Here is an 18,036-nt window from a genome sequence, read left to right on the forward strand (position 1 = left end):
CAAACATGTCCATACGACCAGACATCATCAGTGGTATAGGATTTTATTGGTAACGTCTGGTATCGTATCGTCATCATCATCATCATTTGTATCATCGAAACTGAACTTGATAAATTGAACCGCTCAACGTGAATAACTTCAGTTTGTTTTGGGTTGTCGGTGTTGTTTACAAGAAGTGTTAAAGCAAAGAACTTTAAATAACTGAGGAAAAGTGAGTCATATCCATTTGTTATTGTTGTGAAATTGTGCATTTTCGTAAAATTGAATTCCTATCCATTGTAGAAGACGGACGGATGGCAATAATTTCGTAATGTTAAAAGAATTTTTGTGTAAATGAGTACGATAAGATAAACCAAGAATCATTCTGGTTGAATTTGAAAATTTTCTGCATTCCTTTCAATGCCATTTCTGAGAGTCTTATTAGGTCATGATCAAAAATAGAAAGTTTTTCTGATTATGGCGAATTTTTCTCCTGAATATTTTGAGGCCAAGAATTATTTTGAGGCCAAGAATTATTTTTAAGGAAGTAAATTTTGTGCTTTTTGTACCGGTTGCTCATGAAACATTAAGACTAATAACTGAAGAAATTTGTGTTATCATCTTAGAAATCCCCTAGACTTATCGTATTTTCGGAGAACACCGTAAATTGAGTCTTATCTTACACTATCAGTTGAAATTATATAAAAATCCATTATACGTGATGAAAATATTTGGTCATATTTATTGCAAATATTATGTTAAAACCCCTCTACCTTCTTCAATTTGCTCAAAATATTTGAATTTTACCTAAATGCTTTATAATTATAAAAGTTTCAGTTTTACTGATCATTTTCAAATTTCTTTCAGTCTACGAGTAGTGCCGGAAAGACATTTACAACAAAATGAGTGCATCATTTCGAAGTATTGTGCAACAGGTGACGCAAGAGAAGCTCGAAGAACTCAAGGTTCAAAAGAACCTTATGACCAGCCATTTCCACCCAGTTCTGGAACAAATTAGCGCAGATCCTGCACGTCCCGAAAACGCTTTGCAGATTCTGTTCGAGGCCATCAAGGAAATACCAGTCAAATATATCATCGATTCGACGTTGGTCGAAAACTTGAAGTATGTTCTCCAAAATTCAAAAGAGGATCCATCAATCACCTCCGAATTGGTGACGGCATGGATCGAAAAAATGGAACAAGAAATTCGATTTGCATTAAGGAAATGCGAATATTCTTACCTCTATGGATCATTGCTGAGTGAATGGCTCGAACTGGAAGAGAAGAAGCGGGCTAAGCTCGCACTTGCTGGCGATCAAGAAGGTTCCGACGCATCCACTGGTGTCGCAGACCGAGTTAACTCAAATAAAAAGGAGGCAACTGACAAGATAAAAGCTCTTATGTTTAAGGAAGTGTCTTTGGACGACTTTGATCCGGATAAATTTCGAAAGTTCCTGTCTGATGAATTGTTCAACTTTAAAGACAACGTCGACGGTCAAAGTGTCATGAAAGCAATTCGCAAGGAAACGCAAGATTACTTCGAAATCGAGAATCACATCATATCTTCTTACGACGTGCAATGCTGTATTAAGGGATTGCGATCCGAGGAACTGCTTTCTTTGGAGAAAAAGGCAGCATTGAAAGAATTAAACGACAATCCAGATGCTTTGGAAGAAGTCGCTTCATTATTAACGAATCGTTTGAGAAACCTGAACAGATGGGAATGGCCTTCCTCTTGCAAAATTATTAAAATACGACGAGGTCTGGCTGGAGAGTACAAACCTTTTCTAGATGAAGACATAATTACCGCACTTTTCTTGCAATACGTCGGAGTACGATGGGCATCTTATTTCAAAAGACAGTTTCTGTCGCTATACCATTCAAAGGCTTGGACGAGGACGCACTGTTTTGATTCGTCTATTGAGTCACAACGAAATAAATTTCACGAAGGGACATTTTTATCTTGTCTTCCCGACTCTCTGACATCACAAGTGAACAAATTTCAAGATGAATATGCAAAAATTGAGGCCAGCGACGTTTGTGAAAATGAAGCACCAGCAGTGACATCATACCATGCACCCACTGGTCAAGGTTTCACTTTTGGAAGTCAAGCAACTCAGGTCATGTCAACACTAGCGGTTGGAGGTCAAACAACTCAAGCCATGTCAACACAAGCGTTTGGAAACCAAGCAACTCAAGCCTACTCAACACAAGCTTTTGGAAGCCAGGCCTATCCGAATATTCCTCAAAACGCTGCAGCGTTTCGACGAGGACAACCTATTCAATTATTTCCACCAGCTCCGAAAATTGACTTTAAACAATCTTTCCTTCATATACTCAAAACGGAAATTCGTTTAAATCAAGTAATTCGTCCGGAGAAACCTTTAATCGTTGTTCAAGCAGACTTGGAGTCATTTGGACCATCAGTTATCCATGACGCAGCTTTAACTGTATTGGAGTACCTCGGAGTGCCAGCACAATGGATCGGATTTTTTAAGAAATTTCTTCAACCGAAAGTTTGCTTTCTTCAAGGTGAAACACCAAAGCCGATTGTTCGCGGAGTCCCGCCATCGCACGCTTTATCTTCACTTTTTGGAGAGTCTCTCCTGTTTCTACTCGACTTCCTTGTAAACCAGAAATGCAATGGCATGCGAATTTACAGAATTGCAGACGAATTTTGGTTCTGGAGCGATGTGCCAGAAAATGTGACAACAGCATGGGAGACAATGAATACATACGGAAAGATGGTTGGTCTGCAAATTAAAACGAATCGAAGCGGTTCGGTCTCTGTGTACTCGGATGAAATGTTGTCTAAAATGGAGACATCAACAAAGTCAACAGTGAGCGGTCCCATTCCACTTCCGCAAAAAAATATCCACTGGGGATATCTGGAACTGCATTCAAATGGAATTTTTAAGATCGATCGAAAGGCCATCACAAAATTTCTGCTTGAGATGCAAGGCTTATTGGACAAATCGGATTGTGTCTTAGAATGGATTAACATTTTCAATAAGTACTTGGCCTTCTTCATTCGTAATTTTGGTAAAAGTGCTCTGGTGTCCGGAAGGCAGCACCTGGATCAAATAGTTTCGTCGCTGCGCATGATTTATGCCGGCCTTTTTGGTTCGGAAAATGGGAGTCCAGTTGAAAAGTTGAAAGATCGATTCGATAAACTCAGAACAGCCGATATAGTTGATGCATGGGTGTATTGGCCACTGGAAAAAGGAGGTTTGGGTTTGGTTAATCCATTCATTGGAATTATGTCGTATCGAGAAACATACGTGGAAATCAATGACGAAGATCATTTCAAGAAGTTACCATTACAAGACAAAGACGTTTATGATGAGCTGAAAAAAGCCCATGAAAGAAAGTTTGGTAACAGCAGTTCTGGTGGTATTCCAATACAATTTGGACTTGTTCCCCATCATCAACCTAAATTACCTACTTGGACGGAATACTTAGCGAAAAGGGAGACAGAGCTTGTTTATTGGTGTCAACGATACCTTTATTTGCTTGAACGTCCTGCACCAAAAGTACCTACCGTATCGGAACGTTTCTATATTCTGGATTCGTCTAGTTCGGAAAGCGAAGCGGAAAGAAATTACATGATGTGGCTGTTCACCTATTACGAGACACAGTTGGTGCAACATTTCGGTAGCGTCAAGTTCATCAATTCCAAATTGCTTCCGATGAGTATGATTGCAAACATACAAAAAACAAAGGTGCAACATTAAAATAGTGTGCTACACTGTAGCAGCTACAGTTTTATTTAACTCGTTAAGATTGTTGAAATATTGAACGCTTTTAGATGTGACTTGACTATAATAAAATGCAAATTTAAATTTTTGTTGCGAGGATTTTTTTTTTTAAGAGACGGGGGAGAATATCTAAACGTTAAAGGCAACGCACCTGGATAATTGACACAATTTGAAAGTAAGTTTATTGAGGACATTGTTGATTAAAGAGCTAATTAGCGCCAGCTGATGTTTGTCGTCCATCCTAAGTTTATTTTGATTCAAATCTGTCGGCATTTCTGACTTCAAAATTTAAGAAAACAAGAAATAATACTTTGTAAGCATCACGTTGCGTAGTCATATATTCACTGTTATTTTTCGGCCTACAATTACTATCAAACATCAACTTTGTACTTTTTGAGATACATCGACGTTACCAAAATTCTTTCGTACACTTCGAAATGTGGTACTTCACCAGTTGAAAGCTCAACTGAAAGAATTTGCATACAAAATTCTATGTTAACCATCGTATCCTCTAAATCCACCATCGAGTCGAATCGTGATACCGTTCAATAATGGATTCTCCACTATTGTTTCAACTAATTGAGCGTATTCACTAGGGTGTCCGAGCCGGTGTGGAAATACCACCGTTTCAGTCAGGAAGTCTTTGAAATCCTCTGACATATTACTAACACACATTAGTGTATCCATCAGGCCTGGAGCAATCCCAACGACCCGAATACCGTGCGAACTGAATTCTCTAGCTATCGGCAATGTCATACCAACAATTGCTGCATTTGCAGCTGAGTATGCTGCCTGTCCTCTTTGTCCGTCGTAGGCTGAATATGCCGATGTTGTAATAATGACTCCTGTGGCGAAATAGAATTTGTTGTAGCACCTATTCAAACAGTTTCTCGTAGTGTCTGTACATACCGCGCTGTCCATCACTATTCGGTTTGTTTTCAGCTATTAGTCCAGCCGATAAACGTATAACATTAAATGTTCCAATGGCGTTCACCTGTAATTCAATCATCTACGAATAACTCTCTCGGACAAGAGGCACAACTTGCAAACTCACTCTTATTGTGTCAGCAAAATCTTTAACCTGATGTGGACGGTTTTTATTGAAATTGTAGGTTTCAAATGCAATTGCAGTGCCGGCGCAATTAACACACACGTCTAGCCGGCCGAACTTCGATTTTGTCGTTTCAAGTGCTGCTGTGACATCTTCTTCTGAAGTTACGTCGGTTGGTACAAAGACAACGTTGTCACCACCTAAGTTTTCGGCTATGCTATGTCCGGCCGATGTTGGTAAATCACATACAACTACTTTCGTGCCCGAACGCACTAATCTGTTAACCGTTGCTCTGCCTAGGCCGGAGGCACCTCCAGTAACTAAAGCTACGGCTTTCTGCGAAAATTTGAAATCTTATTGTCGGTGTTCTGCTTAAACACTATTGTTATGGTGAATAGAAATTTCAGCTTACCTTTAGCATAATTACACAGTTCTATGTCAACAGTATTTATTAATCGGAATAAGAATAATCGGAAGCAACAGAAGAGGTTATGTTAATTGCGGTACGATTATTGAAAGCGAAAATCAAGCTGTCAATTCTGTCAATTTTTGCTCTTATTCCACAATAAACCATATTTTGTGGGATTTTCAAATGACAAATGCTGATTGAAAAGAACGGAATCGGATCCGGTTGGAAGAATGTGTACGCACAGAAAACTCCAAGCCAGAACTATCCAACTACCAACTACTGAAATGGTCCCAAATACAAAGGAATTCATGAATGTCAAGTTTCAATGTAACACTCATTCATGTGTTATTCTAATGGTCCGTTGCCAATTCGTAACGTTAAAAACATCGAATGTCCTATTTCATTTCATACACAAAGCCCAATACAATATCTATGTTCAGATGCTTCACACATATACCACACTACACATTCAAGCTAGCATGCTAAAGAACATAAAAGCGTTCGAACTAAATATCATTTTGTCTGAACCCATGGCTTTGACGCTGAGCTCTCGACTCATAATCGTCCCGTGTTCGAATCCGCGGCTGGGCAAGATCACTTTGATGAACAGGATTTTCCTCTAATGTAATCAAATTGATCCCCTATGCAATACCCTCTCTAGCAAACAAACTGTCAGCTCTCTGTGTCAAATTCACACCTTATTGCTTTGTATTCTACAAACACTATTTTACATTTTGACTGACTACGTTGTAATGTACATGTAAATTCCAAAGGCGACTTGATTCTTTCACCACCTTAATAAAGGTAATTTGGTTGCTAGAGAGGGTAATGCTCTATGGCATTCATGAATTCCTTTGATTCCAACGATAATTTTGGCTTGGATTTTTCATATTCTTCCAATTCAAATCCATCCTTCGCTATTAAAAATTAGATTCAAAATTTCCGTTCGGTTATCTATTTCTATAGCAAACAATTTGATAATTTAGTGTTGCAACAACGCACTTCAAGCATGAGTGGTACTCTAAATAGGGTACTGAAACTGGATAGTTTGTCACACAACTGTAAAAAACCATGCTTTATTTTGGCAGTTGTTGACTTTGATCCCTTTTGCTTGAAGTGTGTTGGTTTCTCACAAATTAATACTGAAACGAAACGTTCATGTTGGTAAGTGTTGAGCTAATACCATCTCTAGCAACCAAACTGCTTTTATTAAGGGGGTGAAACAATCAAGAAACTTTTAGAATTTATTTTACAGCGTAGTCAGTCAAAATGTAGAATAGTGTTTGTAGAATACAAAGAAAGAAGGTGTGAATTTGACACAGAGAACTGAGAGTTTGTTTGCTAGAGAGTGTATTGGCTGAGCTAAGAATTAAATTATGAAATTTTCTCGTATCTAGTTCTTGTGGTTAAATATTATTAAGTGATTCGGTTAGTTGCACTTTATCGAATTACTAGATGTTTTTTGGTGTCGTCGGAAATGTGTGACCAAAGCTTGAGAATTGAATTGACTTATCCATCATAAGAATTGAGTATCATTCGAACTTACTAGAATAGAAGTTAATCCATCTCCGTGTTGCGATTTAACAAACTGGTTCGGTCACTCGACAATGCTTTACTGAGAAATGAAACAAGAACAAAAAAGAACTACTGAATCTGTGAATCGATAATGAATTGACAATTCAGTTGGGACGGCGCATTCGGGACTCGACTCTAGCCAATAGAGATAATCTTGTACATTATTCTAACGTGAGGAGTCACATTCAATAATTCGAGCTAATTGCTATATCCGTTGGAATAGAGAACAATCAGTCTACTCAAAAATTCACACACTCGACTTGTTTCAAAGACCAGTTTGTTATCCCGGTTTTAGGTGAGGAGTCACATTCGGAAACCCAACTGTATAAATGTTCTATTAACGCACTTCAAGCATGAGTGGTACTCTAAAAAGTATACTGAAACTGGACAGTGTGTCATACAACTGTGAAACAGTGTAAAACACCATTTCATACAAAATAGTACTCTATTTGGCAGCTGTCGACTATGATTTGATTACTTTTGCTTGAAAAGCGTTGTTTCTATACATTCAGTGAAGATTATATCTTAGTATCTTTCATTTTTCCTATCAGTGATGTATCAGACATTTACATGCTTTTGTTTTCCCTAGGGTCGAAAGTGGCTTATTATTCTGTAGCGTAGCTGTATTCAGCTATTCACCTAGTCGGTTGGCCTGTAGAGGCGCCACATTTTTCAATTTCACTTCAATTTCACTTCAATTTCACTGGACTATTTTTTTGTGTAACAACTTCACATTGATTGATTCCCATGAAATGTCACACCAGTGAAGTTTGTTCATGAAAAAATTATTCAGTGACAGCAGTCTTTTTATGAAGAAAAGTACTAAATTGTAATAGATTTTACCCTTAGTTTCTAAACTCTATTCTCCTATGAAAACCAGTCTCTTTTGTAGTTTTTCCTGTAAACTAGTACGTCGTTCCATGCTCTATTAGGATATTGACCACAATTGGAATTATCCAATTTTGGCCAGTTGTTTTTAAATAAATCCTCGAAAGAAGTTTTCAAACAATCGAACCGAGACGTGAACTCTTGATGTTAAAAAAGGTTCAAAGGTACTTCGAAAAATAAATGAAAGTACAAAGAACCAAAACTTGAAGCATTAAACAAATGCTGGAACGATGTAAAACCGATAAATTTTACCACGTCAGGAATGTACTACGTCTCCTCACAATACGTTTTATCAATGCAGAGGTTCAAGAAAAATTGAAAGTGGTTGGGAATGTTTTATACGGATGCGGGACCTGTGATAAAATGTCGCATATTTTTTGCAATTCTGTAAAACTTTGATTATAATATTAGGAGAATTTAGTGTTTTGGTATGACGAACATAATTATGTGGTCAGATAACATAATCATTCTGGAGTGCTAACAGTATATAAATGAGAATGTTACAGAATATTGTCACAGTGCATTAGATCGACGTATACCAGTGCTGGGCATTCCTCAGAAATTATTTTACGTGGATTGTGACGTTGCAGTTACTTGTGAGACACTTCTCGGTACGAATATAAAGATAAAATATAAAGTGTTTCCAGCTTACAATGAAGTCAATTTAATTTCTAGGTCAATATCATCAGCTACCTAATCAATTTGGGCTTTTGAAATTTCAACAATTTCAACCGAAGTTACAATGAGCGCTTCATTTCGGAACATAGTACAGCAGGTGACGCAAGAAAAATTGGAGGAGCTAAAAGTTCAGAAAGAGCTCAGTACCAATTATTTCAATCCTGTTTTAAAAGAAGTCGATGAGCCATCTATTACACCAACGGTTGCGCTGCAAGTTCTATACAAAGCGCTCAACGAATATCCATTAAAAGACATCATTGACTCTACCTTACTAGAAAATCTAAGGTACGTCCTGCAAAACACTAAAAACGATCCTTCGATCAGTTCCCAACTGGTTCTGGCATGGGTGGATAAAGTGAAACAGGAGATCAAATTTTCATTGCGGAAATGCGAGTACTCATATTTATATGGCTCGCTCTTAAGTGAATGGTTAGAAACTGAGGAATTGAAGAACTCTAAAAGTGAAACAACACCGGAAGTTGTAACATCTCAAGATCAGAAAAATGCAAACGGAGAGGAAGCTGCGTCAAATAGAAAAGTGGTAACAGATAACATAAAAGAGTTAATGGTCAATCAACCGTCCACTGGATTTTCTACAGAAAATTTTAAAAACTTTCTCTCAGCAGACGTGTTCAATTTTGAAAAAAATATTGAAGGTCAGAACGTTATGAAGGCGATCCAGAAAGAGACCAGAGGTCATTTCCAGCTCGATCGTATTGTTATCTCGTCGTACGACGTGCAATGTTGTATAAAGGGACTGCGTTCATCAGATCTTTTGTCTTTGGAGAAGAAAACGGCCCTAAACGAGCTTCGTGAAAACACTGAAGCGCTGGCAGAAGTGGCATCTCTATTGACTAACAGGCTGAAGAACCTGAACCGCTGGAACTGGCCTTCGTCTAGTGAATCAGTGGAAGTACGCCGTGGAATAGCTGGAGTATAAATCATATTTTAATGAAGATATCATCACTGCACTCTTTTTGCAATATGTAGGTGTGCAATGGGCCTCCTATTTTAAGCGTCAGTTTTTCTCCATTTATCAATCGAAAGCTTGGATTAAAACCTTCTGTTTTGGTGAATCCATCGAGTCACAAAGACGAACTTTCTATGAAAGTACATTTTTGTCAACGCTTCCGGACTCCATATCGTCGCAGGAAAGCAAATCTCAAGATGAGTATGTTCGACTTGAATCCGAAGAGTATAATGAAAGGGAGTACGCACAGCTAATACCAATAGTGACACCCGATCGTGAAGAAGCACGTAGGTATAGTGCTAGTGCTAGTCGTTTTTCTATGTCTCGAGGTGATATTCCAGTGACGACTCATCACTATCGTAAACCTACCAAAATATCGGCAACGAAAATTGACTTTAAACAAGAATTTCTTCATACTCTCAGTACGGAAATACGTTTAAGCCAAGCAATTCACTCGGACAAACCACTTGTCATTGTCCAAGCAGATTTGGAATCATTCGGACCATCCATTGTTCATGATGCAGTTCTAACGGTCTTCGAGTATTTCGGTGTGTCATCGCAATGGATTCAATTCTTTAAAAAGTTCCTTCAACCTAAAGTTAGTTTTGGTCAAGGGGAAGAACCGAAAGCAGTTGTTCGTGGGGTTCCAACGTCGCACGTCTTATCTTCTCTGTTCGAAGAAACTCTTTTATTCCTTCTTGATTTTTACGTCAATCAGAAATGTGATGGAATGAGAATCTATCGAATTGATAATGAATTTTGGTATTGGAGTGACAACACGACGAGTGTGAAAAATGCGTGGGATATGATGAAAGGGTATGGCGAAGTGATTGGACTAAAAATAAATGAAAATCGTAGTGGTTCGGTCACCGTATATTCCGATGATGCATTGTCACAATTGGCAAATTCAATTGAATCCACTGTCAGCGGTCCTTCACCACTACCTCAAAAGAACATTCATTGGGGCTACTTGCAACTAAGGCTCGGAACGGGTCGGGTTCGGTCAGACCGGAACCCGAACCTGATCTTGACCCGAACCGGAACTAAGACTTCGGGTTCAACCCGAACTTGACCCGAACCTAAATTTTCGATTTCGGGTTCCAACCGAACCCGACCCGAACCCGAAGTTATTCAACCCTTACTTGACCCGAACCCGAATTTCCATTTCGGGTTTGACCCGAACCTGACCTGAACCCGAGATCTTCAAATAAATCAGGTCCGGTTCGGGTTAGCCCGAAATTTTTGGCATTTTTTAGTGTAAAATTTTCGGGTCACCCGAACCGGACCTGATCTATTTGAAAATTTCGGGTTCAGATCAGGTTCGGGTCAAACCCGAAATGAAAATTCGGGTTCGGGCCAAGTACGGATTGAATAACTTCGGGTTCGGGTCGGGTTCGGTTTGAACCCGAAATCGAAAATTCTGGTTCGGGTCAAGTTCGGGTTGAACCCGAAGTCTTAGTTCCGGTTCGGGTCTAAGACCGGTTCGGGTCATAACCTGAACTGATCAGGTCAACCCGAACCCGTTCCGAGTCTTACTTGCAACTATACTCTAATGGAACATTCGTTATTGATAAGAAGGCCATCAAAATATTTTTGGAGGAAATGCAGGGTTTATTGGACAAATCGGAGTGCGTCTTAGAGTGGATCAACATCTTCAATAAATACTTGGAGTTCTTCATCCGCAATTTTGGTAAGTCGGCTTTAGTGTCAGGCAAACAACATTTAGATCAAATCAACGACTCACTGAGGGTCATCTACGAGGGTCTATTCGGTTCCAAAGACGGAAATCCTGTCGAAAAACTTAAAGAGCGATTCGAAAAACTGAAGTCAGCCGACATTGTTGATGTTTGGGCGTACTGGCCTTTGGAAAGAGGAGGTTTAGGCTTAGTCAACCCCTTCATTGGAATTATGTCACTTAGAGAGGCGTACGTGGACATCAATGATGAGGACAACTTTTCGAAACTACCTTTGCAAGATAAAGATTTGTGGGAAGAGATGAAAAAAGAACACGAAAGGCGATACGGAATTCCCGGTAATTCCGGTCCAGCAATTAATTCATATCCTCCTCGCGAAATTCCGCTTCTACCCACGTGGACTGAATACATTGCGAAAAGAGAAACTGAGTTGAGCCATTGGTACTACAGATATCTTCGCCTATTGGAACGTCCTGCACCAAAAACACCGACAGTGTCTGACAAATTCTGGAAATTGGATGCACCGATTCCGGAAGGAGAATACGAGAAAAGTTACATGATGTGGCTGTTTAGCTATTATGAAACCCAGTTGACTCTTCACTTCGGTAGTGTGAAGTTCATTAATTCGAAATTGCTTCCGATGAGTATGATTGCAAATATTCAAAAAACGAAGGTGCAACACTAAGTCTTATGCTGATTTATTATTGGAACCGTTTCGCTTGTTAATCTTCCATTAAATATATTACATTGAACACTTAAAGCGCTTGGTGTAGTACAAAATAATATTCTGAATAGAAGCAGTGAAAGTCGAGGAATAGGTAAGTTTCTGAAAGTCACAGTTGATATTTCAAAACGTTTAAGGTTTCGTTCTTGTCGACTTGGAAGTACCTGAGATTTTCAGTATATCACCAAATATTTTCTTACACCATTGAAGGATACTACTTCTTTCATATACTTATTATATGGCTTTTCAAAATGGATGTCAATCCAAATTTGGTTAGCTCCAAGTGTTAGCTCACAATATGAAAACCAATGGATAGTAAGATGACCAAATTTTAATATTGGAAAATTTAATGAAATAACATTTTACCAGTTACACATTACTGTTAGTTACTGTTGTCGTGAGATAATCCAGATAAAGAAAACCTAACAAGAGAAGCCCTACATAGATATTCCTAAATAGAGAGTTTTTATGATTTCTCTACACCATTAACGCACGCATGAATGTGTTACTTTTAAAGTAAAAATTGGTTTCTGAGTCATAACTTAACCCACTTGGAGAAACCTTTGCAGATTACATAGATTTACACAATCTGCAAAGGTTTCCAAGTGGGATAAGTTATCACCCACAAGCCAATCTTTCCTTTAAAAGTAACACATTTTTGCGTGCTTTAATGGTTTTACTAAAAAAAAAAGAATTTAGTTCAGAGAAATCATCAAAAAACGAATATTTTCCGCCTAAATGTATGCTACAAATTTGCTCGTAATGTGAACTGATAAATAAAATTACTTCTGAATTTCATTTACAACATTTTTTAACGATTTCGTGAGATGAACACGGTCTTCTCGTGTAGAGATGATGCCACGCTGAAAGCTGACTGACTGACTGAAGAAACGTTACGTTTATACTTAAATGGCCTGCTCTGACTCCAGGGAATCTGGGATATTGGGCTAATGAGATGCTTTTTCTGGTCCGGAAGGCATACTTTTTGGCTTCTTTTTTTCGCTCGGGATTTCGAATAAAAATTTGCAGTGTAAAAAATTGTTCGATACACTGTCGAGTTTCAGTACTCTATTTAGAGTGCCACTCATGCTTGAAGTGCGTTGATGGGAACCATTAATTGTTTTTTGTACTTTGAGTAAGTATATTGACAAATTGTGAATTGAGGCGGGGAAATTATTCAATTTTGTTCATGCTTCGAGGCCGAACATGAGAGCAATTCACGCCGTAAGTGCGGTCGAAATTCAAAATGGAAAGTGCGAAGGTCTTTCTAACGTAGTGTCATTTTCATACAATGAAAGCGTTGAAATGTATTTATCGGTTCACTTTTTCATCGAATCGTTCACTTAAAATTCAAATTTTTGGCACACTTACGGCGTGAATTTTTTTTTTTTTCGGATTGGCCCTTTACATGAGAAATTACATACGTACCTGTCTTGGTCGATTCATTTAAGGCACTTTCGCATGTCGCCCTCAATACTAGGGTGTAACGCGCGAAATTGACAAAAATCAATCAAGACTGCAAGACACATACGTAAATAACTATTGCGGTATCATGTGGAACCATGCAATGAAAGTGGAACCATTGGAACCATGTATGAAAGAGTGAAAGTTGAATATTCGTGGCACAAAAAACCTGTGTTGGTAAGACTGATTTTGAGCTAGTGTTGTATGGAAACAATCTAGCGTCATCTAGCGTAGCTTTATTTAACTATGAAATTTAACAAGGAACACTAGCTGAAAATCAGTGTGACCAACTGAGGTTTTTTTGACCTATGTTTTTCTTCTACATGTCATATATATCTCTCATTCATATATGGTTGAACTCTATCGCTAGTTTTTTTTTAGCATTCATAGCCAGAGTTCGTTTTCCTTCAGCTAGAGTCTGTTGCATTCTTAGTACGATCTGCATTTTATCGATTAATTTTCGTCAGATATAACCGCATATTATGGAAACAGCTCAATAAACACAAATCAAACAAACGTATCAATGTTGACCGGCTGAGGCACAGCCATTGCTAGAAATTCTTCACGGATTGTGTTTGGGTGTTTTCAATTAGAAATAGAATTTTATTTTTTGGCACATGTAAGGTGAGCTTAAAATTGGACACCAACCACATAAACACATAAAATAAGTGAACCATCGCTTCCAACCGGCGTCCGTTCATTTTCGACCACGAACGAATTTAAATCGCGGAGAATGACCAGCGATGACAGGAGCTTCTGTCAAAACTATTATTTTTGGATTTTGAAAAGGGAAAATTAATTCGACACTACACTCGTGTATATATAAATTACAATTCTAATGTGATATTTCGTCATACTTATTCAGAGATTATGTTCGCAATACTTAATCAGTACAATCATCATGATATTTGTTTTTAGTCGTCTTTTCACCACTCCAGTACTGTAAGTGGTGAGGTTATACAAAGAAAGAGTTGAAAAAACAATTCTAATCTGTTGATCGTAAATTATAGTTTTTCATTTTTGTTAATTAGCATACAGTGTATGTCCCAAAATTTATTTTAAAAATTTAAATTAATTTTCGCGTTACTCAAATAATGACCGAACAACAAAGCGAATTGGTAAAAATCCAACCGAAAACCGAATGTAGTGCAAATAATCGGTAATTTTATTTATAAATTTCATCTGAACACCACAGTTATGTTGTTGATTTCATTGAAATGACGTTGAAATCACTACACTTTTTTTGGCCTTGAAATTGGCCTTCAGTACTAGAGTGTGTAATAATTATTTTTTTTCTGGTCGGTTATCAGTTCAGTTGTTGTACGCTGCTGTTCACAAGTATAATTCATGTTAAAATAACGCATTTTTGGAATTTCTCTAAATAATTCACTCTTTGTTTTGTGCTAACACGACAAACTTTGCATGATAAACAGTGGCTTTATATTTTCATTTTGATTAGTAAGACGAATTACTATCACTGAACTAATCTCATCACAGTCGTGTCGTTTTTTTCTGTCTAATTTAATTTAATCACAACAATCGAAGCTGTTATGATACACATAATGCATAACAAAAGTCTTTCGATATTTAGATGGTTTTTGAGTTGGCTTAATTGGACTGGCATTACATCTTCGGGAACGATGCTACGAACGGCTGAAAAAAGGATTCTATCCTGTTAGTATTCCGCTTCACTTGCTACTTTGGTTCGTCGGACAGAAAAGACTAATTTCAATTTGTCCCTAGTTTTGAAAACGGCATACAGAGGCTTTTACGTTGACATCGGACCAGTTGTTGGTGAAGCAGATAAAATATGGACAATTTCGTTAAATTCAGAATCGCCAAAGACACCATTGGTTATGCTGCACGGCATGGGAGCTGGTGTTGCGTTTTGGGTTTTGAATTTGGATTCATTGGCTGTGAATCGACCAGTTTATGCGATCGATATATTAGGTGAGTCTATTGGATAGTGGAATGTGGTGAGGTGTCAGGATCGCGTAATTTTTTGTTTTTCTAATTTTTTTTTTTCGTAATACATGTGTTCGTTGCGTACGCAATGAAACAAAGAAGTGCTGAAGTTCTTCGTTATCTCACTGGACTTATCTGACTACTTTTTCTGATAAGTCACCACACGCAATTTTTTAGCGATAGCAAGTCTAAAGTACAATTTCTATTATTCGCTCAAGGTTTCGGTAGAAGCTCCCGTCCAACATTCACCCAAGATGCCGTCGTCGCTGAGAATCAATTAGTGAAATCAATAGAAGAATGGCGCCGTGAAATGAACATTCAACAAATGATCTTATTGGGTCATTCGATGGGTGGATTCTTAGCCACTAGTTACACAATCTCATACCCAGATCGAGTAAAGCATCTGATACTGGCCGACCCGTGGGGCTTTCAAGAGAAACCGAAAGAAATCAAAGCGCCATTATGGATTCGAGCCATTGGCACAATGATAGCACCACTGAATCCATTATGGGCTCTAAGAGCTGCCGGTCCCTACGGTCAATGGGTCGTGGAAAAGACGAGACCGGACATCATTCGAAAATTCACCGAAGTTATTGAAGGTGATGAGGAAAATGTTAATGTGGTCGCACAGTACATACATCAATGTAACGCACAGAGTCCAACGTAAGCGATTTTATTCTCTTTTATTTTACGAAAATGCAAAGTGTTTACCATTCTCTCTCTCGCTCTCTTTCTATACAGCGGTGAAAGTGCTTTTCATTCGATGATGCATGGTTTTGGTTGGGCAAAACATCCGATGTTGGGACGAATGCACGAAGTCAGACATGACAAAGCCATTACTTTACTGTACGGCTCCAGATCATGGATAGATAAATCATCTTGGGACTTGCTTAAAGCTGCTCGAGAATCAAATTATGTGAATGTGCAGGTAGGGATGTTCTTTTCACATTTCGTTTTAACGATTTCGGTGATGTTATCCTGGACTTTACCATTGAGTAGATTTTTGCCTGTTAGATCAACAGTCTTTTTGCCTGTTAGATCAACAATCTACAAAAGGTCTTCGGAAAGGCGAAACCGACTTAAAACTGGACTTTCTCAGACTTTATATTAGATACAACAGCCAACTAACGTAACGAAACACACATTTTAGGTCATTTCCGGTGCTGGTCATCACGTTTTCGCGGATAAGCCGGAATTGTTCAATCGTTTTGTGAACGAAGCTTGTGCGTTCAGCGACAGCGATGCTTTGACTTCAAATTCTCCGAGTGCTACGGAACCAACCGATGAAACTACAGTCGATGGTGAAGACATCAATAACGGTTCCGGTGAGACGAATCAACCAGCGACAAATATCGTAAACGATAAAAATTTTGTGAAGACATCGACGTAAATATTGAACGTCGCAAATGAGATTGCATCCAACGCTTTATTTTCGTTAAAATAAGTCAATCACGTGCTGTATTATAGATTTAGAGTTTATTTATGTAAATAAATTAAGAATTACATTTTTCGTAAGGTTTTTCTTTTGATCATCAACAAGCTGTGACTTATGATGCGGTCTTTTAGCGAAAAGCATGATCGAGAAATCATTTAGCGATTTTTCTCTTTCAATTTTAGTGGAGATAAGAATGGATGTAATAACTTTGGGTAGATTTTCTGTAAAACAATAACGAAATTACTGGCTCAATAGTATTCAAACTTTTAATTGACGAAAATTCAATGAAAAACTTTGTGTATCTATAACATTTCTGTTTTGCAAAGATTTAGCATCCGAATCAATATTTTGCATCCCAGCTAATAAATCACACAAAACATCAGTCGCACATTTAAACTTCGCGCCGCATTTTTTTCAATCATTTTGCATAGTGTCTATTTTTCAAACATTTTTCATGAACTGTGTACTGTGAATTTACCATCGACTGTTGAAATACAAATCTGAATATCCACACAATTGACTCTCAAAACTGAAACTCTCGAAAAATGTTTGTTCAAATATTGATCAGCAGGTAAATGTTATTTTTACCTGAAAACCAGTTCAGCACGTAACAGATCGTTGAAACGTTTCCCGTACGAAACATTTTGTATATTTCGATACATATACCATGTGCGAAACATATTTACACCTCATATGTGTATAGCGACAAAGCACTGCTCCTAACATTAACACAGAAAATATTCAGAGGGTGATGGCAATTTTTTTTTTTATTTTTAGTTCTAGGCGTGGGTAAATGCTTCGTCCTCGTCCTTACACCCTGCTAGATACTCAAAGTGTACAAACGGCACATTTCCTAGTGGTCTAAAAAGTTAGCAGAAGTGCCAATATATGAATTTCCTATTATACGTTTGCATAAAAAAAAATCACAACATTAGGCGAGAAAATAGTCATTTTCTCAACTCAGCTGAAATTTCGGGAGCCTTTGATGTGCGAAACGTTGTGTATACCTCGGGAAAAAATGTTGAAATTTCATTTTCTGGGGTAACAACACCCTCGAAATGACATTTTGCTCTCGTTTTTTCGTCGGTGAACAAACAACTGTATTGTGACGTGTCAGAGTAGTATGGATAGACTAAGTCCTTGTTTAAAACTTTAAGTGCACTTGTGCAATTGCAGCTCGAGCTGCAAACTTCACATTAGACAAAATAAAAAGATCCAAACAAGTGCATAAACTACTAATACCAATCAGTAGGTTGACTGTACAGTGCTTACCTGAATTATGTAAATTTTCCCGTGAGAATCTTGCTCTTGTAGATGGCAAAAAAAGTCTTCGAAAATAACTTCAAAACCACCTTAGATAGACAGATTAGCGTTTTTGCGAGGCTTCTTCAATTGAGAAGTGGGAACCCATATAAAAGATCCTTTGTTCCCTACTCCCTGAGCTTA

General features: G+C 38.0%; 4 protein-coding genes across 8 annotated transcripts; 3 read left to right on the plus strand and 1 right to left on the minus strand.

Annotated features, from left to right (window-relative positions):
• The first annotated feature begins 84 nt into the window (after positions 1–84).
• Positions 85–17,482, plus strand: LOC119080002. The gene is made up of 4 exons (XM_037188177.1): positions 85–211; positions 847–2,039; positions 6,453–6,460; positions 17,470–17,482. The coding sequence occupies exons 2-4, from the start codon at positions 882–884 to the stop codon at positions 17,480–17,482; spliced, it is 1,179 nt and encodes a 392-aa protein (XP_037044072.1). The 5' UTR covers positions 85–211; positions 847–881.
• LOC119077639 (3-hydroxyacyl-CoA dehydrogenase type-2-like) lies at positions 4,045–5,333 on the minus strand. The gene is made up of 4 exons (XM_037184863.1): positions 5,201–5,333; positions 4,792–5,124; positions 4,647–4,731; positions 4,045–4,582 (listed from the first exon to the last, which is right to left on the minus strand). Exons 1-4 carry the CDS (start codon positions 5,207–5,209, stop codon positions 4,233–4,235), a joined length of 777 nt encoding a protein of 258 aa, XP_037040758.1. The 5' UTR covers positions 5,210–5,333; the 3' UTR covers positions 4,045–4,232.
• LOC119076579 lies at positions 8,176–11,762 on the plus strand. Its single transcript, XM_037183418.1, has 3 exons — positions 8,176–8,271; positions 8,336–10,274; positions 10,841–11,762. The coding sequence occupies exons 2-3, from the start codon at positions 9,628–9,630 to the stop codon at positions 11,685–11,687; spliced, it is 1,494 nt and encodes a 497-aa protein (XP_037039313.1). The 5' UTR covers positions 8,176–8,271; positions 8,336–9,627; the 3' UTR covers positions 11,688–11,762.
• LOC119076945 ((Lyso)-N-acylphosphatidylethanolamine lipase-like) lies at positions 13,924–16,665 on the plus strand. Of its 5 annotated transcripts, none has more exons than XM_037184001.1 (6): positions 13,924–14,349; positions 14,782–14,864; positions 14,934–15,140; positions 15,374–15,818; positions 15,897–16,083; positions 16,306–16,665. In XM_037184001.1, the coding sequence occupies exons 1-6, from the start codon at positions 14,285–14,287 to the stop codon at positions 16,543–16,545; spliced, it is 1,227 nt and encodes a 408-aa protein (XP_037039896.1). In that variant the 5' UTR covers positions 13,924–14,284; the 3' UTR covers positions 16,546–16,665. The 5 variants fall into 5 exon arrangements, with proteins under 5 accessions (XP_037039896.1, XP_037039905.1, XP_037039916.1 ...); XM_037184010.1 differs by having other exon boundaries at positions 13,935–14,132; XM_037184021.1 differs by having other exon boundaries at positions 13,973–14,139.
• Positions 17,483–18,036: the final 554 nt, after the last annotated feature.

This window comes from Bradysia coprophila, chromosome III (genome assembly GCF_014529535.1).
Source record: "Bradysia coprophila strain Holo2 chromosome III, BU_Bcop_v1, whole genome shotgun sequence".
In the NCBI taxonomy this organism is placed as follows: Eukaryota; Metazoa; Arthropoda; class Insecta; order Diptera; family Sciaridae; genus Bradysia; species Bradysia coprophila.